Below are 27,348 nucleotides of genomic sequence, written 5' to 3'. Positions count from 1 at the left end.
CCAAGCGGGAGGGAGTCTGCAAGCTGCATGCACAGTCCTCGTAATAATTTTGCCTTTTGTCAAAGGTACTCTCACCCACCTGGCTACTTGAGTTCTTCCCCTGCCACCTGGAAGGGGCCATTGCCCTCACTACTGCCACTGCATCCTCAGTGCTGTTGTGGTCTTGTGGCAGCAACACAGGTGCAACCGTAGGTGAGGGTGCAGTTGTGATAGCAGGGCCAGGTATGATGCTGGGGGCAGGGAGGGGGAGAGAGTACAGATCTTTGGCGGCAGCGGAGGGGAGCTTTTGTGTCAGGAAAATGTCTCAGCCTGGCTCTGATTCCACCACTGCCTCTTTCCTGGCATATGTGCAAACTTCAAAGTTTATTACTTCTATTTTCATTGACTTGCGTCTTTGAATTAAACTCAGTTTGGGGTAATGTTATGGGGCCTCTTAAATCTGCCATAACTTAGGCTCTGAGCATGTCTTAATCAGGTCCTGGCTGAAACTTTCCTGGTGTGCAAATGTGATGAGCAACTGGGAATACAGGGAATTAAACGGTGGAAGGATGTTGTGAATGGGTCCCAAAGGGGATTTCAAACTTTTCTCAGCAGTTTCTGACATTCTCCTCCGTGACACTTTAGAATCCTCCCCTGCAAGGAGAGCTGCCGGTGGTCTATATTTGTCGCTTTTGCTCATCGCTGCTGACATACCGCTCAGAAAGAAGCGGCTGTCTCGTGTTACAGCAAAAAGTCCACAGTTGCCCGTCTAGAAACCTGGCAGAGAATTGCCTTCGTATGAAAATCAAGGTTTGTCAGGAGAAACAAATGTGAAGTTTACTGCTATCTGGGCACCAGAAGAAATAGTGGAATCTTTACCCAGAAGGCAAGTTTCAGAACAGCAAGATTCTCCTTTTTTATTATGGTAGATTGAACTGGGGCAGCTGTTCAATATAGGAACGATTGTTTAAAAATGGGTGCCTGAGTCTTGATTCTTATTTTCCATTTTCCTCCCTGTGCCCTTTCCCTTGTGCGTCTTTTCTTTTATTTAAGACTGTAAACCTGCATGGAAGGACTTGCCTTGCTTTGATTCTAGGTAAGCCGCTCCACGACCCTTTTTGCTCCAGCTTAAGAAATGCTGTTCAATAAACTTTGACAAATGTCAGCAATTGGACTGCGGCATAAAAAGATAATGAGAGCATATTTCTGCAAGCAGTTGTTTTGAAAGTGCATTCATGCTTTGTAAATTGAAATTACATGTTTGTAAAAAAACAAACAAACCATGAAACGCAATGCATGGCTTTGCAATGTAAAGTTTATACTATCGTGGAATTCTCTTAATGGTCTGAATTGGATCCTTGGTCAGCAAGGCCACTGGAAGGCCACTTGTGGTAGAGGGTGAAAGGGCACAGCGACAAAACCCTGAGTTGGCACCTTGCTGGGGGACAGAGGTCCATGCCAGTCCTGGAGTCTTGAGCGGAGCCGTCTTTCCCATTGGGCTTAGTGGCGCCTTGCGCCAGGGCGCCAGCCTCTCAGGGGCACCCCAGCAAGTGGGGGAGCTGTGTGGCTTTGCCGGCGGCCTCCCCTTTCACTGCATGCCCACCAGCTGCGCCCTGCCAAGCATAAGGCTGGCTGGCGTGCAGCTTCCCTCCCATGCCTCCGGGGGAGGAGAGCGATCCCCGCAGAGGCTTGGGAAAAGGTCGACAACTCTGGGAAATGGGGGGGGGGGGTGCGCTGGAAGGATCTTTGCACCACGGCTCCAGATATGCTTAAGACGGCCCTGGTCTTGAGGCCCTGTTGCTCACTCCAGGCCTCTTTATGAGGTTATCAGGACTCTCCTCAGGCCAAACACCCTACTTCTTCATCAGTCCTGCTTTGCATCCTCTTTGAGTGTTCTTGTCTGGCTACTTGCATGATAGCGGTGGTGTAGGAAGGGGGGTGCGGTGGGTGTGGGACACCCTGGGTGTCATCACTGAGGGGGGTGAACACGGGGCCTGGCCTGCACTGCGCCCAAGCCACACGCCTCTCCTGGGGAGTAATGCGGTGGCTCAGGAAACTGCAGGCTGCCCGAAACGGCAACATGGGGCTTGCGGACTCTGTGGAAGTTCTGCACAGTGTGTTCTGCCTCCGCTTGCCCTGCCCCTGGGTGCAGGGCATTTGCACCGCCACGGGCGCCCAAGCAGCTAGCTACGCCACTGCATGATAGACAAGAACGTGTTCAAATGAGGAACAAGCCCATTGCCCTGTAGTTCCGCATTGATTAATAAACACACCATGAGTGTTTTGGATTATGGGCTTAAACCGGCCATGACTGTATTGGTTACAAATGTGAGCAGTTTGGTTTAGGCATTGGGTGAAACCAGGCTATATCTTGACACCTGCCCGTCTGCAGGGAGTTGAACTAAGGGCAAACCACCAGAAGGGGGAACCCTATGACTTACATCAAATAGGGGCACCCTGAGGGGTCCCCATTGGGGTAGTGGCATTGTCCCTAGCCCACACCTGGGCTTCGGACAGAATCCACCCCTCCGGATTCCTTTAACAGGATGCCCTTATCGAGGAGGGGCAGGCGGAGGCTACAACCTCCCCTCCCTTAAACAAAGGCTTGCCCAATGCCTAACCTTACAAAGTTGTGACGATGGCTAAAAGGCAGGCGAAAACCAAATGGCTGGTGCCAATTCGCCAAGTGGAAAAATTCCTACCCGGCCCCAACAACAAGGTGGCAGAGATTTGTCCATAGCAAGGTCATGTCAAACCAAAGCTTTAAAAGAGGGTGGGTGGGTAAGGAGATCTGGCGGAGGGGGAAGCCCCCGGCCACATCTTGGTTTAAGTTACCTGTGGCCACGCCCCCTTCCGGCATAGATTGTCCGGTCAGGGGTGATGTGGCGGGAGATGGCACGGAGGGAGCGTCAATCTCCCGCCCCCTAACCGGGTCGCTATGAGGGCCCGGATGCCCGGATGCAACGCCACCCACCCCGGAAGGTGAGCAGACCTGTACATAAGCAGCGTGTTTTGTTGTTGCTTCGCCTACATTTTCTTCTGGCCCTGCCCACCACTGGTCAATAGGCCCCCGAAAAATTGCACAGAATGTCATGTGGCCCCCAGGCTAACAACAACAACAACAACAACAGAACCCCTGATTTAAATCTTTAAGATGCCCCAGGACTTTGGTTTTTTTGGTACACAAAAGTAACTCTTCCTGCTTAATAATAATAATAATAATAATAATAATAATAATAATAATAATTTATTATTTATACCCCGCCCATCTGGCTGGGTTTCCTATATTTTGTTCTTCCTTCGTGTCATTGTGGCTACGCAGCTCTCCCTCTGCCTGTTCTGAACATCTTGTGACATTTTGTTCCTCAGCTGCCCATAACCCAAAAAACTCTCTCTGCAGGATAGATTGGCATCCCGCCTTCCTGTTCCTGCAATGGACACGCGATCCGAAGAGAAAGAGGTGGAAGCCCCCAGATTCTACCACTTGGAACTTTATGACTCGGCTGAAGATCTGGAGCTCTTTTCGGAAGAGCCCTTCCGGAGACGAGACCTGGGTTTGGGCGAAACCAGCAAGACTCAAGGCGCCGAGAAGCAAAAGTTGCCTTCCGTGGGCAACACAAGAGGGAGCGACAAAGTGGAAGATACATACTGTATTACGTGCTGCGTCCCGATCAGGGCCATTGATCAGCAGAGTGGCGACCACAATGAGCACGAGATCATTCCTTTTAGCAGCGTGCTGGAAATCGCAAAGGTGAGGACAAAGGCAAACCAGTCGATCCAGTCTGGAAGGAGGGGATTTCTCTTTCCACAATAATCAAGCATGTCATTTCTTGAATAGGATGAGTTTCGGAAAAACGTATGCAAACTGGAAGATCAGATCACTCGCCTGGAGAGCTTTTCTAGCCACTTGGAGGAAATTTTTATCACCATCGAGGTGAGACATATTCATGCATTGGAAACCTCAAGAATGGGACCTCGATACTTGATTGTGGGGCTACCTTTGGGTTTTCCAAATGCTGCGGTTGGAAGGTTGTTGGAGATGAACTATTGCCAGCACATAATTCTAGTGCTCAAAGGTCAGCGCATTGGCTGCTCATATGCTACAAGACCAGGTTCAAGGTTCTTGCATTAAGTTAGCAATTTGGGCCCAAGATGCCTCAAAGATGACCTGATCCCTTATATCCCTGCCCAGTTACAGAGGTCTTCAGGGGTATCACTGTTAGAAGCCCCCCATGGTGTGTATTCACTAGAAACCACATGTTGAGGGTTGTGGGCCCAATTTTATGGGACTCCCTACCAGTTGAGATCAGACAAGCCCCATCCATACTGAACTCCTCCTTAAACTGCCAAACCATGTTAAAATACCTTCTTCTTTGGGGCTGAAATCTGCTCCTCTTCTCCTTCATCTTCAGGCAGGTAACATTTGGGGGGGGGGTATCCTTGAAAATACCCTTGAGGTTTTGCACCTCTGTTGGTTACTGAAATAAGACAGATCCATAAATGAACCATTTCTGCATAGTAGATAACAACAACCCACTCCTATGGAGAAACCGCCACTGAGGCCAAGAGCAAAGTGTGCTTTGTGTTCATTCAGATTTCTCTCTTTTTAGTGTGGGGTATCTGGCGGGAAATTTGTGCAGCTGGAAAATCTGCTTCTTAAAAAAAAACCTATTATGGCTGAACCGGTATTATAAAATCAGGGCAGGTTTATTGTGTAGGTCAGGCATCCCCAAACTGCGGCCCTCCAGATGTTTTGGCCCACAACTCCCATGATCCCTAGCGAAGAGGACCAGTGGTCAGGGATGATGGGAATTGTAGTCCAAAACATCTGGAGGGCCGAAGTTTGGGGATGCCTGGTGTAGGTCCTTTCGTGGATCTTTTTGGTGGCAATTGCTCAGCAAAGCCATTCCAACCCTGAAACGCTTTCTTTCCAGGAGAATTTTGCTAAGCAGGAGCACAACTTGGAGAGGTGCTACAATGATCTCATGCTGACTCTCGAGCAAAGGTATGAGGAAAACATGCAGGCTTTGGGAGAAGAAAAGAAGGAGAAGTTGGAAGGGTTGTATGAGCAGCTGGTCAGCTGTGGAGGCAACCTGGACACATGTAAGGACCTGATGGAAACCATTGAAGATCTCAACCAAGGTGAAAATAAAGTGAATGCGATCAAGGTAAGGAGATGTATGCGATGGAAACAACCAGTGATGAAATACTTTTTTAGTCTTTAACCTCAAATCTGTTTTGTTTTGTTTTAAGAGTCAGTTGATAAAGGCAAATGAGACAGTCTGTAAGCAAATTAAAATTAAATGAGATTTATTATTTTTGTCCCACTTTCCTTAAAGAGTCCTGGGGACTGTAGTTTGTTAAGAGGGCTGGGAATTGTAGCTCTGTGAGGGGTCTCCTAGCAATCAGTACCCTTAAAAAAAATTGCAGTTCCCAGAATTCTTTAGAGGGAACTGTGATCATAGGTACCAGTTCTAGGGGGCCCTGGGTGCCAGGGCATCCACAAAAATGTGGGTGCTTAGAATCCACAACATGGGGCTCTGACTTGACTTCTGGTTTCTACCGGAAGTCGTGTCAGAGCCCCAACGCAACCTCCCAGAGGACATCGGAGGCCCTGCCAGGCCTCTGAACGTGACTTCCGGTAGAAACCGTTGAAAGTCTTCTGAGGACTTGGACATGACCTTCAAGACTCCGCAAGGTCTCAGGAGCGACGTCTAAGGCCCTGCCAGACCTCTGTATGTGACTTCTGGTAGAAACTGAGGTTCTGGCATAATCGCCAAGACCCTTGGAAGCGGGGCCACACAACCGACGCAATGTGACATCATGATGTCATCACGTTACGTCTTGGGTGCCATTGAGCACCCATAACCTGAGGCCCAAGTCAGCACCCTTGACTGTGTTGGTTAAAGTGGTATCAGAGTGCTTTAAATATGTGGTACGGATGTGACCCACGTTTCTGAGGGAGAGTTCATAAGGAACAAAAGAACTGCCAAACCTCTATCAACACAACGTGAAATATTATGTAGAGAAGATCGCACCTGGGTGAAGGGAAGTAATGGGTATGTGGGGAGGGGGATATAGGGTAGTATTTGGAAAATTGTTAAAGATATATACAGTATGTGACTTAAGGGATCAAGAACAAGGAGTTAAAAGGAGGAGACTAATATTAATGAATAGTAAAATAAGGAAATTTGAGAAGAATTTGGTACGAATGAAAACACGGGAGTCATGTTCTTGCTCGTATTTTGGTTTATTTGGTGTATTCTGGTTGTAAAGTCTTCTGTTGTAAAGATTGTATATAAAATGAAATAAAACAAATTAAAGTGGAAAGAACTGCCATAGCGGCACAAAGTGTCACAAATTTTACAGATGATAAACGTAGCACAACGGAAACGCACCAGGAAGTGGTTGTTGACACACACAAACGCACAAACACACACAGTGAATTGATTTGATGAATGGGTTTAATATTGACTTGCTGAAAGGTGACAGAAATCTCCCACATTTTGATTCATGAATCCAGCCAGTGAAGAACACGTTTTGAGAAAAGGCCTCTTATAGGCAGGTGCTTCTGTCAAGAACATAGCAGGGATTTTCAATTCCTGTGAGTGATCACCTTAATTTTGCTCTGTCGTGTAGCCGGAGTGCGGGGGGGGGGGGGCTTTTACAGAACAATCGCAGCAATCTTTGAGAAGGAGATAAAAGAAGATAGCTTTCTTTGCTATTTTTAGCAACAGCTTTATTCTCTTTTAATTTGAATTGGTGTGGAGGAAGGCTCTCTTCCAAATAATAATCCCCCCAATAAAACGTTCCAAACTGTGCCAAGCCAGAAGAGAACCCTGAAGATTATATCTAAATTTAGTCCCCCATCTGCACTATACCTTTAAATCACATTAAACTCTTATGTCTTCCCCCAAAGAATGCTGGGAACTGATGTTTCTTAAGGGTGCTGAGAGGTGTTAGAAGATAATAATAATAATAATAATAATAATAATAATAATAATAATAATAATTTATTTATAGCCCGCCCATCCTGCTGGGTTTCCCCAGCCACTCTGGGCAGCTCCCAACAAAAGATGAAAAATACATTAAAACATCAGTCGTTAAAAACATCCCTAAACAGGACTGCCTTCAGATGTCTTCTAAACGTCAGATAGTTGTTTATTTCCTTGACATCTGGTGGGAGGGCATTCCACAGGCAGTGGCGAAGCTGCATGCTCTGCTACCGGAGGCGGAGAGCAGGCGGGGGCGTGGTGCGCCGCCTGTGGGGGTGTGGCGCATGGGGGTGCACAGCGCATGTCGGGGGAGCGCCGCGATGGCACCCTACTGGAATAGTGGTGCCAGGGGCGGTCCGCTCCCTCCGCACTCCCATTCCTCCGCCAGTGTCCACAGGGTGGGTGCCACTACCGAGAAGAGAAGGCCCTCTGCCTATACTCCGTACGGCGCTACAAATCCCAGAGTCCTGTGAGGGGGAAAAGGCGTCTCTTAACAACTCTCAGCACCCTTAACAAATGACATTTCCAGCATTCCTTGCGGGGAGCCATGATTGTTTGAAATGGTATGATACTGCATGGGTGTGTGTGGTGCTGTTATGTACTGAGCTGAATCCTAGAACAATAGGATTCAGAATCAGCGGGAGCTACCCAATCCAACTCCAGGTGGAAGTGAATCCGCAACCTGATTGGCCTGCTGGAGCAGCCAATCAGGCGGCTGGCAGAAGTGAATCTGCTACCTGATTGGCCTGTAGGAGCAGCCAATCAGGCTGCAGGCAGAAGTCAATCCACAATATAATTGGCCCACAGGTGTAGCCCTGAAGTAGCCAATCACGCAAGGCCCATTGTGTAAATAATGTATATAAGCAGATGGTTTTGGGAAAAGAGCCATTCGTCTTCTCTTCTTCTCCTTGATGAATATGAGCTGAATAAAGAGCATGAAATTCACTCTCGACTCCGAGTATATTTCACTGGCGACGAGGATGGGATCCTGATGAGCTGACCGCCACCACGCACTGCACCGCAGCACCGCCACCTGCTGCACCGCTGCATCGCACCGTGCATCCAGGCTTCAGCTCCAGGACCCAAGGAACCCAGAATGGCAACCGACAGCAGCTTCTTGCCATTCAAACCAGCATCAGGAGACTGGGAAGGGTACGCCGCCCGTTTCAACTTCCTCCTGCAAGCGAAAGAAGTCACCAACGATGCCATGAAGAGGGCGACATTCTTCAGCGTCTGTGGAGAGGAGACGTTTGAAATCGCCCGGGCTCTCCTTGCACCTAGAGATGTCGCTACCGTCTCTTACAAAACAATAATGGAACGGCTGAAGGAGCACTTTTCACCACAGCCCTCGGTGGTAGCTTGCCGAAATGCCTTCTACGCAAAGCGGCAAGCCCCGGGGGAAACCATAACTGGGTTTGTGACCTCCCTCCGCCAAGCCGCCCGGTTATGCAACTTCTCAGAGTTGGAGAACATGCTTCGTGACCGCCTCGTCGGTGGCCTGAGGGACGAGATGTTGCAACGACGCCTCTACGCCAAAAAAGACCTCACGTTCCAGATTGCTCTGGAGGAAGCCCTGGCAACCGAAGCCGCCGAGAGGTCAACGCAAGAGGCACGACCGGCCCCGCCATCCCAACCGAGGGTCTACCACGAAGACCACACCGACGAATCCGAATCTGACAGGGAGGAAGTACACCGAGTACAGCGGCGCACTCAAGCAGCACACACACCACAGCAGCCTCGACGAGAAGGAGGGAACTGTGCAAGCTGCGGGGAGAACCACGAGAGGAGGACCTGTCGTTTCCGCAACGCAGAGTGCAGGCAGTGCAGAAAATTGGGACACATCGCCCGGGTGTGTCGGGCTCGACTCACCCGTCGACAAGCATCAGATGACCGACCCAGGAGCCCCAGGTCACACGGCACCATGCACCAAGGCAACTCGACGGAGATCACGGACTACCAGGTATTCCAGTTGCCCCATCCCAGCACAGAGAAAATTTATATAGAGGTACAGATAGAGGGAGCCCCATGCCGCATGGAGCTGGACACGGGTTCAACTCTATCCATAATCTCAGCCCGAACATTAAGGGAACTGTGCCCTAATGGGGGTCCCAAACTAAGGCCGGCCCCATTCACCCTCCGGGACTTCCAGAAACGTAAGGTCCCTACAATGGGGGTGGGGACCTTCAGGGTGCAATATCGAGGGCGAAAGCAACAATTGGACTTGCTGGTAGTTAAGGGCCCCTACGTTAGCTTACTGGGACTGGCATGGTTTGGACCTCTGGGGCTAGCCGTTACCGGGGTGAACCGCACTAGCTTACAAGTGGACGTGGACGCCATATGCAAAGAGTTTCCAGGGGTTTTCGATGGGGCATTGGGACGATATACAGGACCCCCCATTGCCCTACAGCTAGACCCCGCTGTACGACCCATCAGGCACAAGGCCCGCCGGGTCCCGTTCGCCCTGAAACCCCGCATAGACGAGGAATTGGACCGGCTCGTGGAGCAAGGAGTGCTGGAGCCGGTGCCCAACGCCCCCTGGGAAACTCCAATTGTCACACCCGTCAAGCCTAACGGTTCGGTCCGCATCTGTGCAGACTACAAATGCACCATAAACAAGGCTCTCACGGCCCATGCATACCCAGTGCCAGTGGTCAGCCATGTCCTCGCCACCCTGGCTGGGTCAAAAATCTTTGGCAAACTGGACTTGGCCCAAGCGTATCAACAGTTGCCTGTGGACGAAGCCACAGCAGAGGCTCAGACGATTGTGACGCACAGAGGGGCATTCAGAGTAAAGCGGCTGCAATTTGGCGTTAGCGTGGCACCAGGCATATTCCAGAATCTAATGGACTCTCTCCTTAAAGGGATTCCTGGCGTCACCCCCTTCTTCGATGATGTACTGATCGCCGGGCCCACACCAGAGGAATTTGAGGACCGCCTCCGCTCCGTCCTGCACCGTTTCCAGACGGCGGGCCTCAAGGTGAAGCGGGAAAAGTGTTTACTGGGAGTGCCGCAGGTGGACTTTCTGGGATTTAAGGTGGACGCAGAAGGGGTCCATCCAACCGGTGACAAGGTACGGGCCATTTGTGAGGCCCCAGCGCCCAAGAGCAAGCCCGAACTTCAGTCATTCTTGGGACTATTGAACTTTTACCATGCCTTCCTTCCCCATAAGGCAGCGGTAGCGGAGCCCCTACACAGACTCCTAGATAAAAGGGCCCCTTGGGTGTGGGGCCAGCGACAAAGGGCCGCATTCCAGGCAGTCAAGGACTTGCTCGTCTCGAACTCGGTCTTGGCACACTTCGACGAGAGGCTGCCAGTGGTGCTGGCATGCGACGCCTCTCCCTATGGCATCGGCGCGGTCCTGGGACACCAACTCCCGGATGGAAGAGAGGTGCCGGTGGCATACTTCTCCCAGACGCTTGCTGCAGCCGAACGAAACTACTCACAGATTGACAAGGAGGGTCTGGCAATCGTGAAGGGCGTAAAAAAATTCCATGATTTCTTGTACGGGCGGCCCTTTACCATAGTGACTGACCACAAGCCGTTGCTTGGCCTGTTTGCCCCCGAGAAGCAGACCCCCCAAGTGTTGTCTCCACGTGTCCTCAGGTGGTCAATTTTCATTGCCGGCTACCAGTATGCACTAATCCACCGCCCTGGGAAGGCGATGGGCCACGCAGACGCCCTCAGCAGGCTACCACTACCAGAAACAGGCCCCGACCCAGCGCCTGCGCAAGAGGTTATGACCCTGGAGCTGCTTCCCGACCGACCCATTCAGGCACAAGAAGTTGCGCACCATTCCACAAAAGATAGGGTCATCTCCCGGGTCCTGGACTGGGTGTGGCGAGGATGGCCCAGCAGCAGCCCCGGGCCAGAATTCGCTGGCTACACAAACCGCAAACATGAACTGTCGGCCCACAAGGGGTGCCTGTTATGGGGAAGCAGGGTTGTTGTTCCCCAGCCCCTCCGCAAAAGGGTCCTCACAGCCCTACACGAGACACACCCAGGGGTAGTGAGGATGAAGGCCCTTGCCAGGAGTTATGTGTGGTGGCCGGGGATTGACAGAGAGATAGAGGCCTGGGTCCAACACTGCCAGACCTGCCAAGAATCCCGCCCGGATCCCCCAAGGGCCCCAGTCCAGCCCTGGGAGTCCGCCCGACATCCATGGTCACGCTTGCACGTGGACTTCGCTGGCCCCTTCCAGGGAAAAACATTCTTCATAGTGGTGGATTCCTACACCAAATGGCTGGAGGTCGCACTGGTACCGTCCACTTCTACGGCGGCAGCCATCCGGGTACTACGTAAGCTGTTTGCAACCCACGGGCTCCCTGACACCCTCGTCTCAGACAATGGAACCGCATTCACGTCAGAGGAGTTCCAGACCTTCACAGCGCAGAACGCCATCCGCCACATCCGCTCAGCACCATTCCACCCTGCCACCAATGGCCAAGCGGAGCGCATGGTGCGGACCACCAAGGACAGCCTCCGCCGCATAACACAAGGGGACTGGGAATACCGCCTTGCCGCATTTCTTCTAGCACAGCACAGCACCCCAAGCACAACGACGGGCCGGAGCCCAGCTGAACTACTCATGGGCCGGCGCCTTGCAACTAGACTGGACCGACTTCACCCCGACAGAGCTCAGGATGAGGTAGTGGTGGGGAAAGGCAGGAACCCCCGGACATTTGTGGCCCAGGACCCAGTGTATGCAAAGAATTTTGGGGCAGGCCCAGCATGGGTACCCGCCACAGTCACCAAGGTGACCGGTCCCGTGTCGTACGAGGTACTAACGGAAGGGGGGCAATGTTGGCGCCGCCACTGCGACCAGCTACGGCGACGATTCCCAGGAGGAACCCGGGAGGAGAGCGGGACAGAGGGGTCCCAAGGGGACAGCAGGGCAGTGAGGCCTGTAGAGCGAGAGGGGTGGGCAGGGGAAGCAGAAGCAGTAGGCACAGAGGGGCGCCCCGAGGCTGGAAGGACACCGGAACCAGAGTCACAACCTACTGGTTCAGTGGCGCCAGACCAGACAGCCCCGGCACAGCCAGCAGCCTCGGAACACGAGCCAGAACCAGAACCCCTGACCAAGGAACACCCCAGGCCACAACGCACACGGAGGCGGCCAGCAGACCTTGGGGACTACGAATGCAACTTCCCGGGCAGGACTGGAACTTAGAGGGGAGGGGTGTTATGTACTGAGCTGAATCCTAGAACAATAGGATTCAGAATCAGCGGGAGCTACCCAATCCAACTCCAGGTGGAAGTGAATCCGCAACCTGATTGGCCTGCTGGAGCAGCCAATCAGGCGGCTGGCAGAAGTGAATCTGCTACCTGATTGGCCTGTAGGAGCAGCCAATCAGGCTGCAGGCAGAAGTCAATCCACAATATAATTGGCCCACAGGTGTAGCCCTGAAGTAGCCAATCACGCAAGGCCCATTGTGTAAATAATGTATATAAGCAGATGGTTTTGGGAAAAGAGCCATTCGTCTTCTCTTCTTCTCCTTGATGAATATGAGCTGAATAAAGAGCATGAAATTCACTCTCGACTCCGAGTATATTTCAGGTGCCCACAGCAGTTCCTCAGGTTTCCAAATGTGTGGGCTCACAAGGGCCGGCAGCTCCAGAACCACTGCACAACAATGGCTGTAAGGTGGTATATAAATGCAATTCTTGATGACTACATACAATGAGGAATAGGTATGGCACATGACATCCACTAGATGACTTACTCTGCCAACATTGGCACACTGGCAAAATTCTCACTGCAGTAGCAAACTGTGTATGACCCGCATTACTTTGGATTGGAATCACTTTGATCAGTGGAATTGGCATGACTGCATTCTGCATCTGTAACAACCCAATTGTTTACTGTGGCAGTGCCTACACTTTGGAACTCCCTAGCAGGCATCTTCACTGTACTCTTTTTGGCACCTGCTAAAAACATTCCTGTTTAGACCCAGATGCTTAGAAAATTAAGGTAAGTTTAAGCAGAGACATCACCTTGGCAACAAAGGTCCGTATAGTTAAAGCTATGGTTTTCCCAGTAGTGATGTATGGAAGTGAGAGCTGGACCATAAAGAAGGCTGATCGCCAAAGAATTGATGCTTTTGAATTATGGTGCTGGAGGAGACTCTTGAGAGTCCCGTGGACTGCGAGAAGATCAATTCTGAAGGAAATCAGCCCTGAGTGCTCACTGGAAGGACAGATCCTGAAGCTGAGTACTTTGGCCACCTCATGAGAAGAGAAGACTCCCTGGAAAAGACCCTGATGTTGGGAAAGATGGAGGGCACAAGGAGAAGGGGACGATAGAGGACGAGATGGTTGGACAGTGTTCTCGAAGCAACGAACATGAGTTTGACCAAACTGCGGGAGGCAGTGGAAGACAGGAGTGCCTGGCGTGCTCTGGTCCATGGGGTCACGAAGAGTTGGACACGACTAAACGACTAAACAACAAATCTTGTTTTAGTGTTTTAACTTTTGTATGTTTCTAAGTATGGTTGAAACAATCTCTTGATTTTATTGCTTTACTTTTTTTGTTAACCACTTTGAGGGTGTTTTTGGTTGGGTTTTTTTTACAAGCAGTGTATAATTTTTTAATGAAATAAATAATAAATAAATCATTTTGCCAGCAGTTGCTGCCGTATGCTTTAATGGCTCAGGAAAACCTTAATAACAGTTGAACGGCTGCTCAGAACTTTACCAAAGTTCATGACAAGCCAAAAGAAAGTATGGTAGTAGTTTTCACCAAGATTGGAAATAAATATATGATAAGTGGATTAGAAAGGAGAAACGTGTCACTTTTCAGCATTTTTAAACTTGCTGAACCTCTGGTAATTTTATTATATCTATTTGAAATTCGGCACATCATAGACCTCTTCAGGTAAATCATGTATGTCAAGTTCCAAGTTATTAGATCAACAGGTGCCATTTTTATGAACAATAGTATTCTGTGGTTAAATGGCAAAACCTTTGTTGTTGCTTTTGCATACCTTAACATTCCTGTGCCCCTTTAATTTATGTTTGTAATGTGTTCCTATCATTAAACCACCTTCTTCTTCCTCTCTCTCTCTCTCTCTCTCTTGTCGGCAGGCCGCAGTAGCTACAAGCCACAGGTAATATTAAGCCCTGAATACATAGTTTCTCACCCTCCTGCGTACTTAAGATGAATATACTGAATATCTTTCTTATGCTTGAGAGCCTGTGTCCATCCCTCATGTTTATTACAAATGGATCAGGGTGAAAGACATGGTCCCCCCCCCCAACTTTTATCCACACAACAACTTGTGAGATAGGTTGGGTTGAGAGTGGTCGTCAGCATCCCAAGGCCACAAAGTGAACTTTTAATGATTGTGTTTGCCTGCCCTCCAACATTTCTCCGATGTAAATAGGCACATCCCATTCCATAATGATCATTTTACTATTTGTACCTTTATACCCCACACATCTTACTGGGTTGCCCCAGCCACTCTGGGCAGCTTGCAACATAATGAAAACATAATAAAACATTATAAAAAACAACAACTTCCCTATGCAGGGTTGCCTTCAGACGGCTTGGGGGGTTGGATAACTCCATAGCCTCCAACATTTCTCTGATGAAAATAGGGACATCCTAAGGAAAAGCGGGGCATTCCGGGATCAAATCAGAAACCGGGACAGCTTCTCTAAATCAGGGATGTCCCTGGAAAATAGGGACACTTGGAGGGTCTGTGTTTTAGTGGTTGGCTCTAATATTGTCGAATTACAGCCTTCCCCAGCCTCCTGGTGCCCTCCAGATGTTTTGAACTACAATTCCCATCACCCCTGGCCATTGGCCATGCTGGGGCTAGCAGGAGGTGTAGGCCAAAATATTCGGAGAACATCAAGTTTGGGGAGGCCACATTGCATTGATTTTTTTTGGTAATTTTTTGGGGGTATTCATCTGACAGAAGGATGTGACAGAAGCATTAACTAGCAGCTAAGAAACTCAATTTTCCAAGTATCGGTCCTTATGTAGCTTGGGTTGCCACCATTCATGGGCATATCACCAGGCCTGAATAGGAGAAGTACAAAAATTATTTAGGGGAAAAAATTCCTAAAGGTGGCGGGGGAAGGGCTGAGATGCTTCCCAATAGTCCCATGAGGACTGAGCATGCTCAATGGACAGAGAATGCGAACTGATTGCTGAGTGGAGAAGAGAAAACCATGTGAGATGGGGGGGGGAGGAATGGAGTATTCTGAACAGGGACAGTCCAAGCTGCAACATTTTGTTGCAGATCCCACTTGTATACATAATAATAATGAGGAATGAGGATGATTTTGACGTAATGGATATATATCTATATCTATCTAACACACACACACATACGAGAAAATATGAGACATTGATATATAGCCAAGCTCTTCAAGTTGCTGTCTTACTCTCCATTTCTCTGATACTTGCAGATTGGTCGACTTCTTGAAAAAGGACGTGGATATAGATCTTTCAGTGCCGACAAATTTTGAATCCCGGGTCATTGATTTCTCTGACATTCAGGAACTAATGGACTCCATTAATTCAGTCCCAGGTATTTTCATTGTATTTATCCCTGGTTTCTATCTGACCCCCATAATTCTCCCCCGTCCATACTCCTTCCTGGCTTTGCTTGTGCCCCAATGGTTTTTGCCTGGCTGAAAAGTATCTTTGAACTCAATGTTTAAGAAAGTTTTTAATGTCTGATGTTTTATTGTGCTTTTAATTCTGTTGGGAACCGCCTAGAGTGGCTGGGGAAACCCAGCCAGATGGGCGGGGTATAAATAAATTTATTATTATTATTATTATTATTATTATTATTATTATTATTATTCCTCTTCCTTGTCTGAATGGAAGAAAGAGCTGGGGAAGATGGCTACGTAGAAACGAATCTATTGTACAAAGTGAAAATTTACATGTGTTGCTCCACCCACTTTTGTCTCTAGCCACACCCACCGCTGTCATGTGGCCCTCGGGAGATTGCCCAGAAAGAAGTGTGGCCCTTGGTGGTTCTCCCCACCATCAGCTTGGTGTAGACTAAATACTAAACCAGGCGGACAACTTGCATAAAATATAAAGCAGTTTCTTCTGTTAAGAGGGGTTGTTGATATTTGGAATTCACCATGTGAATTCTGCTTAACAGATATATTTCCCATCCCCCCCTTCTGCCCTGTTTGTTCCAGCTCCTTTGCCTCCTTGTGCACCAGTAATGAACACCCAGGATCCCAATTCTGCTACTGGTACGTCCGTGAGAGTCTGCTGGAGCTTCTTTTCAGAAGATATTGTTGAAAGCTACCAGCTGTACTACAAACGCGTGAGCAACGAGACATCGAAAGAGGAGGAGGATGGTAAGGCTGCCTTTACACCATGACTGCCCTCAAAGAATTCTGGGAACTGTAGTTTTCCCTCCACAGAGCTATACTTTCAAGCACCTGTCAGGGGTGGTTTTCTGGGGTCCGGAAACAACAGTCCTGAATCCTTTAAAAAAAAACTGGCGAGCCAGTGGGAAATACAAAGCATTGCCTTTGTTTTTATTTGAGAATTAAATCTGGCTGAGAGGCTCTTGCCACTGAACCATGAAATTGCGCAGCAGATATTGAAAGGGTTCCTGCTTAGAGGCTGGTTTCAGAAAATGCCATTTTAAAACAACTTCTTAAATCTTCCGCTTTCTCACTGCAGCGTTTATGCTAAACGTGAAAGAAACATATTGCACAGTTACTAACCTGGCGCCGAATACACAGTATGAGTTTTGGGTGAAAGCCCTCAACAGAGCCGGGGTTGGTTCAGCGAGTGAACGAGCTGATTACATCACAGGTAAGTGCATTTCGGATTTCGAATGGCTTTTGACATTCACCTTTCCCTGAATTTTGAACAAAGCAAAGTCTACCGAAGTGGGGCGTGAACTAGCTAAAGTTTGTTGAACTCTGCAAGTTTTTTTTATTTATCTCAAATACTTACATCCCACCAGAGCTGCTTATAAAAACAAAACAACACTATAAAAGCCTTTTCTAGTAGATAATTTAGCAGGCAATCTCACTGTTAACTTTCCATGATCTCTTGAAGATCCTTTTATGCCAACAGGCCTATTCAGCTTAAATTTTCCTAAGATTACCCAGTTATTTTAAGGATAATTCTGTACTGCATGTATAGTCTTTTATTTTTGTTTGTTTATATATTTATGTATATCAATCATCATATTATTTATTGGTTTGTTTTTGTTTTTATTATGTATTTTCTGGGGTTTTTTATATTGTGATTTTATGGTGTGAGATCTACAGGTATAGGGCGGTATACAAATTTAATAAAGAAATAAAAATAATAAATGAACAGACATTTTAAAAGATTATAGCCCGCTTCATCTCCCAGCTTATCTAACATCCCTCTCCATTGCTGGCCACCGCTTTGCGTTTATCAAAGCAAGGTTCAATACCGTTCCCTCCAATGTCCTGCTCCATAGATTCTCTAAGGGCCGAGTCTCAGTCTTACATTCCTGTAACAACCAGTTGACGGAATCCCTCCAGCACAGGCATCTCCAAACTTGGGCCCTCCAGATGTTTTGGACTACAATTCCCATCTTCCCCGACCACTGGTCCTGTTAGCTAGGGATCATGGGAGTTGTAGGCCAAAACATCTGGAGGGCCGCAGTTTGGGGATGCCTGCCAGCACATAGTTCTTACTTGCCCCCTGTATAGTGCTGTCAGGAGAAATCTACTGAGTCCATTAATCCAAAAATTCTCTGGACTTCCAGCAGAGACTCTCCTCGCCCTATTACTGCAAGACACTGATTCTTTTGTAACCTTGCAAGTGGCAAGATTTCTAACTGCTGTTCTGTCCTATAAGAGGCAAAATGGACTGTTACTGTATATGAATCCTGAAACCTTTTAGCACATGGCTTCTTTTATCCTTATATTACCTGAAGTACTATATTTTTAAACCTTATATTTATTTGTATCGATTGTATCTCATTTTTTTTTATTGATTGTAAAGCAAGCACATCTTGTTGTATTTATTTTATGCTGTATGAGCTTATATCTGGAATAAATTTGATTTGATTTATCCCGCTTTTGAATCATCTGGGTCTCAAAGCAGCTTACGGCAATAAAAAAATATACAAAATGTAAAACATCAATTCAAGCACTTTAAACCTCAGAAATTTAAAATCTCAAAAATGGAAACAAAAACACGAGGAGAGGAAAATTTAAAACATTAAGGAAGAATTCACGATGCAAAGACCACCTGAAACGATATTGTTTTAACCAGGAGCCTGAACTTTAGCAGGGATGGTGCCTACCTGATTTCTAGTGGGAGGGGGTTCCAAATGCTTTATCATATTTGCATAAATTTCTGAATACTACCTTGATATTTTACATGAGATGGTGGAATATAAATACTGCGATGAAATAAAGGAATAAATTAATGTAAATATTCAGCAAGGGAGGGGGGCAAGAAGAACCGATCATCTGAGTGGATGCTGAAAGCCCAACCATTGTGGAGGGTCTGATCTGGGGGTGGGGGTGCCTTTGATCTTTGTTTTCAAGTTAATCAATGAAAACCTTAATACAGGCACCCCCAAACTGCGGCCCTCCAGATGTTTTGGCCTACAACTCCCATGATCCCTAGCTAACAGGACCAGTGGTCAGTGATGATGGGAATTGTAGTCCAAAACATCTAGAGGGCCGAAGTTTGGGGATGCCTGCCTTAATAATACTTTTAAAAGACAAACCCTCATATCTCATAACCAAATGGCTCAGGGAAAAAATAATTATCTGCTGCTTCCTTTTTTTAAAGCTCCTTTGGCACCTGTCCTCAAGAGGAAGGAGATCCGAAGTTGTGAACATGCCGCGTTGGTGCAGTGGGAATCTGGGAACACAAATCCTGTTGACTCCTACACGGCTGAATTGTCCAAGCTGACAGATGGAGAAGACGGGAACATCATTACCGAGTGTGTTGCGTAGTATTAGATGCATGCAATGCCGCTGTTTAGCTCGGGCCATGTTTTTCAAAACACCCAAATAGCCGAAAGGAAAGAGGGAGGCAGTGAAGGAGAAGGTTGGCGTTTTAAGCTAAGGGTTAGCAAACTTCATACCTGATAAGGCCTGGGAACTTGCATACAAGGCAACAAGCTTCTCCACAGCTGGTCTCCTGGGTCATAGCTGTTTCTCTTAAGAAGGCCACCTGGTATTCAGTTGATAATACATACATTACAGTAGGTGCGCAGGGATGCGGGTGGCACTGTGGTCTAAACCACTGAGCCTCTTGGGCAGGCACCCCCAAACTTCGGCCCTCCAGATGTGTTGGACTACAATTCCCATCTTCCCCGACCACTGGTCCTGTTAGCTAGGGATCATGGGAGTTGTAGGCCAAAACATCTGGAGGGCCGCAGTTTGGGGGTGCCTGCTCTTGGGCTTGCCGATTGGAAGGTCGGCAGTTCGAATCCCCGCAACGGAGTGAGCTCCTGTTGCTCTGTCCCAGCTCCTGCCTACCTAGCAGTTTGAAAGCACGCCTGTGCAAGTAGATAAATAGGTACCGCTGCGGAAGGAAGGTAAACAGCGTTTGCATGCGCTCTGGTTTCTGTCACAGGGTTCCATTGTGCCAGAAGCGGTTTAGTCCTGCTGGCCACATGACCCGGAAAGCTGTCTGTGGACAAACACCGGCTCCCTCAGCCTGAAAGCGAGATGAGCGCTGCAACCTCATAGTCGCCTTTGACTTGACTTAACCGTGCGGGGGTCCTTTACCTTTACCTTTCTTTTACAGTAGGGACACCTGACCCACACTGAGACCATTCAGCTCAAGGGGTCAAAGACCCTTTGCTATTTCTGCAGTAGGGATCCAGTGTCTACCCAAGAGCCACCGATCAGCATGAAAAGGGAGCTTTTAGCCACTCGGACTTCTATCTTCTCGCTCTTTGTGCTGATTGGGGCTTCTGGATCCTGGCTCACCTCAGACTGCTGCCTTTGTCCCCTCCCAAGATTTTGATTCTGATCCCAACATTGGAACAGATTTGTGTGTGCAGGGGGTGGGGTGTGTGACCCTTTCTGCCTCATTTCTCCACTCTTCCTCAAATGCCTTTTGTGCTCCCTTGACAACAGTGACCTGTTAGGGTTCCTTCTGTTTCTCTCTCTCTCAGGTCCATTGTCGGCATTCCGAATTGTGAAGCACTGATTCAGCTGGAGCCAGGACACAACTACTTGCTCTCCGTGAAAGCCGTCAACATGGGAGGTTCCAGCGAACGGAGCGAGCCTGTCTCCATCCTAAGCACAGGTAGTAACTACAGAGACAATTCTTCACACCTGTATGGGCAGAATGGCTGCTTACCTAGTCCCGGGAAGGGGCGTGTTTTGGCACTGGCGAAGGAAGGGGTTCCGGCGGATGCGGCCCACCCCGGGTGTCATCCCTGGGGGGGTGACATCACAACGCTGCCCCCCTGGGATGCTCGCCGTGGGTGGCGCCTCCTGGGACGCTAACTTACCTTCCAAGTCCCGGACTGCAGAATCTGGGACCGGCAGCCCTGTGACACCGGAAGTTGCGTCGACGTAACTTCCGGTGTTGCTTTGCCCTTCTATGGGCACTAAAAATGGCCGTCGCCGGCTTCGAAAGTCGCTTCTACGCATGTCAGGAAGTGCGTCGACGCAACTTCCGGTGTCGCTCTGCCCATCGATGGGCACCAAAAATGGCCGCCGCCGACACCGGAAGTTAGAAAGAAAAAAAATGGTCGCCGGCAGGAGAAAATAACGGAGAAAAACAGGAGACGAAGTGATACGGGGGACCACCGGGAAAAGGTAAGTAAAAACGGGGGTTTCCCGGGGAAAACGGGGTACTTGGCAGGTATGGACGCTAGCCCCACCCCCGCGGGTGGCTAGCCCCACCCCTAGCTCTGCCTCTGGGTTGTGGCCCCAATTCCAGGGGAGCAACCCTGGGCATGTGCGAATGGGGCCATCATACAGGAGCTGCTTGCATTTGCAAGGTTCCGCCATCCCTGCCGGCTACAATTTTCCATCCTTCCACAGGTACTTCCTTTACTCTGAACGAGGAGACGGCTCACCCCTTGCTGTCTGTGCTAGAAGATGGATTGACAATTGCATGTTGCAAAACCGAGAGTCCCAAATGTGAATGGCCCTTCCGTGAAAACAGCTTTACAAGGTATAGAATCTGTCGGCCTGTTTCATAGGCTTACGAGCATACAATTTTATTTCACCTTTTCTTCTTTGGCAGGGATCTGCACCTTTCAAAAACGCCTTCCCAAAGGGTTAATATAATAGTAAAGGATGGTTTTTCAGACACAGTTTTGGGGCAAGCAAGCCATGAAGTGTGCTCAAATTCTGCTGGAAAAAATGGTTATGTCCCTGTGTTGATGGCATCAATGTGTCAGTGGCTCATGTGCTTGCACTCTTTATAAAGATTTGAGGAGTGAGGTTTTTACCCCTCTATGCCGGGTTGCTCAAACATTGCTACTGAGCCCTTTCTTCTAGCAGGTCAAGATAATCAGGTGACAGCAAAAACTTGCAAAAAATTAAGCAGGGGAAATTAGAATAAGATCTATTATTTGATTATTGATGTAAACCTCCAAAATGTATTTTGTATAGTTAAGTTTTTACCTCTAGCTTCAGTACATTTTATTTTATTTTATTGCTATGGTTAGTGGCTGATGCAAATAAAGTTTCTTCTGATCTGTGCTCAAGTGCAGTAAAAAAAAAAAAATCAATAGAAATGCCTGCCTCCTCTCTCAGACATTGGGACTGGTGGGGTAGAAATCAGGGAGCGTGAAAAGTAGGTGGAGTCAGAGCAAGTGAGAGGCGGAGCCAATGCATTCTGGTTTTGCCCCCTTCTGCCTCCTCCCTTCTGAGTTCAACAAGGGCAACACCAAGACCAAAGAGGAGGAAGCTGACAGTGAGTAAGGAAGCAGGCAGATGGGGGGCGGTGGACTGAAATGGGAGAGATAGTGCCCCATTTGCCCTAACAGACCAGCCTCCACTGCACCAGCTCATGTTTGTTGTTGCCTGTTAAACTTTCCGACAAGACAGTTTACACTGCAGGTAGACTTGGATCTCCTCTGCTATTTCGTCACATTTTACTATGCATGTCATTCATACTGTGAATGAATTTCCTCTCCCCTCCAGCATTCCTCTGGGGTTCCATAAAACATGAGGGAATCCTGTAATTTTAAGCAGAGTTTGTGCATGCTGGCCTGACGTTGCCTGTGAGCCCCGTTTCCCCCTCATCTCGGCTTCCAGACAGCCCAAAATGCAAAAAGAAAAGGGCGAGCGTCACTGGATGCCATCACAACAATTTGCTCTTAATTGCACAGCTGTAATGGTTTTAAAATCAGCCTAATTACACGATGCGGTCTCTCGCTTTTTTGCACGTTACTAGATTCTACAGGAAGCAGGCAAGTGTCTTCCCTCCCACTTAATTCCAAAAGTTGCTGTGATTGCCATAGCAACGCTAGCTTATACACAAACTGATATGCAGAGTAGGTATGCCCCCTGAAAGATTCCTCCTTACAACATACAGCTGACAATTCTGGGTGATGTTTACCAGAGAGTAAATGAATCAGTTCCACTTAAAATGAGGAGAAAGAGGGGTCAGCCTAGACCAGGCATCCCCAAACTGCGGCCCTCCAGATGTTTTGGCCTACAACTCGTATGATCCCTAGCTAACAGGACCAGTGGTCAGGGATGATGGGAATTGTAGTCCAAAACATCTGGAGGGCCGAAGTTTGGGGATGCCTGGCCTAGACCTCTACCATGTTTGGCTGCTATCCCTATGGGAGAACCCCATTAAACACTGGGAGGTATTCAAGGTTAGTCCTGCTCAGACCCAGAGAAGTTAATAAGCATGACTAATTTAGGTTCATTAATTTCAGAGGGTCTGTTCATACCACACATTTAAAGCACTATGGTACCACAGAGTTATAATTTTCAGAGTGGCTGAACAGTCAATTGCTCTTCACAGGGAGCTCTGGAAATTGCAGCTCTGTGAGGGGAATACTGGGTCTCCTAGCAACTCTCAGCACCCTTAACAAACTACAGCTCCCATAATCTTTTGGGGGAAGCCATGACTGTTATGAAGCGGTATGATACTGCTTTAAATATATGCTGTGAATGTTGCCTTAAGCAGGACTTAGTTCTGGGTAAGCATGCATAGAATTGCACTGTAAGATTTCTTGCTATGCTAAAAATGGTAATGTATTAAGTTTTGTATATATAATTCTCTTCACTTCTGTTTACGTTATGCGGATAAATTATAACCTTTGTGATGGAACTTTGTGCACTGCTAATCGGGTGCTTTATTGATCGTCCTGCATTTGCTACAACAGTAAACTGCAACAGATGGAAGCCGCAATCGTATGCTTACATACTTGGGAGAGAGCCCCATTGAACACAGCAGGACTAATCTTCCAACAAAAGTGCACACAAATTGCACTTTTTGCCTTCCCCACTAGGATATTGTAGTCCCGTGTCCTCAGACGCTTGCAAATAGGCTCCCCACCAAAATCATCACATGCATCATTCAACACAGCATTGTCCAAACATCACCATTTTGCACTCTCTGTGTTCCAGAGTTAACAGTTAAAATGCAGCACGACTTCCAGCCAAGGATTCCTAATTCCTGGGCTTGTGAGCGTCATCATTGTGATTACTATGGAATGGGCATGCCACCGGGCAAACGAGCGCTGAGGAACTTTAAGCCACTTACTTCCTAGCAAACAAAATGGGTCTATAGACACGGAAGAAGTCAGGGTCATGTTGAATCAGATCGATGCTCCCTCATAAATCCAGTGGTCTTGTGATAAGGTTCAAGAGGGCACATGGTGCCAATAAAGACTCTGAGAGCTCCTCCATTCACTTGGGGTGAGGTGGTGAGAGCGGTTGCCCTTTTCTCCCTTGAAAAGTACACAGAGTTGAAGGAGGAAGTTGGAACGATGCCACTCTTTCCCACTTCCTCTTTCAGCTCTATGTGTTTTTCAACGCTCAGGTTAACCCGCCTGCACCTGACTCTTAAACTGATTCCTTGGAAAAGCAAAGTGTGTGTACATGCACTTTGTTTCTTTCTGTCTCTGGGGGAGGGAACCGATCCAGGGGGGGAGGAGGGGTGTGACCAGAAATGGTGGAGCTCACAGCACACCTTCAAATAGCCAAATATACTCACTAAAGGTTGGGAACCCCTGTCACAGATGTTGACTACCTTCAGATATTCTCTATAGCGAGGGAATATACAGAAGATGGACCCAGATAGGATATGCTGTGTCTACCAAGAAAGCCATCCGTTTTTTTAAAAAAAAGTATATTCCACATTTCCTTTTGCCAGATCCATCGCTATCTTGGGGAACCCAATATCGTTCCAAGGCAAACATTACTGGGAGGTGGACGTCAATGAAAATACGGAATACCGTGTTGGTGTGGCTTTTGAAAATGTGTCTCGAGACAGCTATCTGGGCACAAGTCACGCCTCCTGGTGTATGAGGCACACAGTCAACTCTTCCAGGTACAAATGCTTCCAGGTCATAGAGGTAAAAAGTAAAGGTAAAGGACCCCTGGACGGTTAAGTCCTGTCAAAGGAGACTATGGGGTTGTGGTGCACATCTCGCTTTCAGGCCGAGGGAGCTGGCGTTTGTCCACAGACAGCTTTCCGGGTCATGTGGCCAGCAGGACTAAACTGCTTCTGGCCCACAACGGAACACCGTGACAGAAACCAGAGCGCATGGAAACGCCATTTACTTTCCCTCCACAGTGTATCTATTTATCTACTTGCACTGACATGCTTTCTAACTGCTAGGTTGGCAGGAGCTGGGACAGAGCAACGGGAGCTCACCCCATCATGGGGATTTGAACCGCCTACCTTCCAATCGGCAAGCCCAAGAGGCTCAGTGGTTTAGACCACAGCAATCATAGCGTTGGAAAGGACCCCGTGGATCATCTAATCCACGGGTGTCAAACACAAGGCCCGGGGGCCTAATCCGGCCCGCCAGACCTCGTCATGTGGCCCGCGTAGCCGCCGCCAACATTAGCCACTGACAGTAGTTCTGGAGCCTGCGATTGGCCGAGGGTCAAAACCGGGGGCGGGGCTGTAGGCGGAGGCTGGGGCACTGGAGCCGCGCTGACGGCCTTGGCCAGGGAATTTCAATTTCGAATGAGGCTGAGGGAGGCGGTGGCACAGCGGCCAGACGGGGAAGTGAGATGCAGGAGGAGGAGGAGGAAGCCCGCCGAGGAGGTAGGAAAGTCCTACAGGCGCCGCCGGCAAAGTTGGTGCCGGGACGGAGCAGCGCTGGATTTTTTTTTTTGGCGGGATTTGCTGTTGTCTCCGAGAGCGAGTGAGGCAGTCCCGGTAGGGAGAGGCGGCGGCGAAGACGACAACAGCGCGGGTGGGAGGAAGAGCAGCTCTGAGGCGAAGATGCACGTCCGCTGGGGCTGCCGCCGCCTTCCTCCTCGGGAAATCCGCTGCCCTCCCTCAGCGCGAGGGGAAGGGACTCTGGCGCTGAGGAGGGAGGATGCAAAAGCAAACCAGGGAGTTGGCGCTGCACTGCATGTTCCTGCCCCTCTCCAAAGCATGGGGTGGGTTGCAGCGTGTGGCATCCTGCCTAGCGGGGTTTGGGTGTACGCAGTGCGGGAGAGGGAAGCCCTCTTTCCACCTGCAGGTTTTTAATCCCAGCAGTGGCTTTCTCCTTCCTGCCGAAGGTTTAGTTGAGCCCCCCCCCCCCCGGAAGCCGTCGATCTCCACCTTTTGTTCAAATTTCCCTCGTTTACATCCCCTCCCACACACGCGCCACGACGCAGGAATGTGATCCGCGTGGGGGCGGGAATGAGCTTACATTATTACAAAAAACAGTAATAATTGAATGCAGTGACAATAATTTATGATAATAAAGAGTGGACACATAGTCCTACAGACACAACCGGCCCTTTGAGGGTGACCAAACTGCTGATGCGGCCCCCGATGAATTTGAGTTTGACACCCCTGCCGTTTGCAAAGCACCAGTGTGCACCCATAGTCAGACCCACTTTCAGCACCGTGATCTTCTGGTGTATCTGCCCAGTCATAAACGATCTTGCTTTCAATACCATCTGCACCTACAAAAGCTTAGAGCTGGATGCGCTGTTTCATTTTCAATTCATGCATGTTACCATACCTTCCTGCTGAAACTCTTGTCACTTTTTATATCACAAAAGTTCTGCTTAATTTTTTTCCTCCTGCACTTTTTTTTAATATAAAACATAGAACATTTATAAAGCACTTGCTCAAAAAACAAACAAAACAGGCAGAGGGCCTTCTCGGTAGTAGTGCCTGCCCTGTGAAATGCTCTCCCATCAGATGTCAAGGAAATAAATAACTACAGTATCTGATTTTCAGAAGGCATTTGAATGCAGCCCTTTTTAGGGAAGTTTTAAAGGACTGATGTTTTATCGTGTTTTTAATAGTCTGTTGGGAGCCGCCCAAAGTGGCTGGGGAAACCCAGCCAGATGGGCAGGGTATAAATACATTATTATTATTATTATTATTATTATTATTATTATTATTATTATTACTATTATTACTATTATTATTATTATTAATTGCACCAACAGTGCATGTGTGCCCCTCCAGGTGGCAAAAATGAAACAACAGCGGGGAAGCATAGCAGAACAGGTAATAGAACTGGAATGATGTCCAGTAAAAATCTACCACTAATGCAGTATTATTGCATCAATGACACTTTGCAGAACCCAGCCTCTCCACAAAAAACAAAACCCAGTCTGTTCTAAGAGCTTCTAATTGCATGCATTTTCTCTCTCTCTTGCACAGACATACCTACGAGTTTCTGAACAATGGAATGACTCCAGACATTACGATTACTGTCCCTCCCCGGAGGATTGGACTTCTGCTTGATTACGACAAAGGGAGCCTGTCGTTTTTTAACAGGGATATTATGCAACACCTGTACACCTTCCACAACCACTTTCAGGACTTTGTGTGTCCTTGTTTTGCTCTAGAGGAGCCCGGCACACTCCGGATTCTGAATGGCATTGCGATGCCCACCTACCCGATTTCGTGATTCGGGGCAGCTGTTTGGCATGCATGCAATGCCTGACTCTTGCATAACTCTATTAAAACCTACAGCTTCTAAGTGCCACAACCATACTGTCTTCCTTAAAATACCATCTACTTCATTCTTTTTTAAAAACACACAAACTTATATCCCACTTTTCTTTGAAAGCAAAGCAGTTTACATAGAAAATTTTAAACAAAGCTGCCACAACATCAGATTAAACAGCTGCAAAACTCAAAATGACAGAAAGACAGAAAATAATAATAACTTGAAAGATTTGTTAGCTTTTACTTACATTATAAGCTTGTTACACTGTGTATCTTTGGGTCATGATGAGCTCTCAGTGGTCTTTATTGCTGCGGCTTCCAAGG

General features: G+C 48.3%; 1 protein-coding gene across 2 annotated transcripts; it reads left to right on the top strand.

The window, feature by feature from the left end:
• The first annotated feature begins 615 nt into the window (after nt 1-615).
• Nucleotides 616-27,108, top strand: FSD2 (fibronectin type III and SPRY domain containing 2). 2 transcript variants are annotated; one of them, XM_035132218.2, is made up of 13 exons: nt 616-865; nt 3,380-3,730; nt 3,818-3,913; nt 4,914-5,147; nt 14,055-14,077; nt 15,387-15,508; nt 16,137-16,301; nt 16,633-16,767; nt 18,742-18,895; nt 20,081-20,214; nt 20,961-21,093; nt 24,262-24,438; nt 26,734-27,107. In XM_035132218.2, exons 2-13 carry the CDS (start codon nt 3,413-3,415, stop codon nt 26,981-26,983), a joined length of 1,941 nt encoding a protein of 646 aa, XP_034988109.2. In that variant the 5' UTR covers nt 616-865; nt 3,380-3,412; the 3' UTR covers nt 26,984-27,107. The 2 variants fall into 2 exon arrangements, with proteins under 2 accessions (XP_034988109.2, XP_060138484.1); XM_060282501.1 differs by lacking the exon at nt 616-865 and adding an exon at nt 1,030-1,075 and having other exon boundaries at nt 26,734-27,108.
• Nucleotides 27,109-27,348: the final 240 nt, after the last annotated feature.

Source organism: Zootoca vivipara, chromosome 14 (assembly GCF_963506605.1).
Source record: "Zootoca vivipara chromosome 14, rZooViv1.1, whole genome shotgun sequence".
NCBI classification, from domain to species: domain Eukaryota; kingdom Metazoa; phylum Chordata; class Lepidosauria; order Squamata; family Lacertidae; genus Zootoca; species Zootoca vivipara.
Note: the sequence above shows the minus strand (reverse complement) of the source record. Positions and strands in the feature narration are given on the sequence as shown.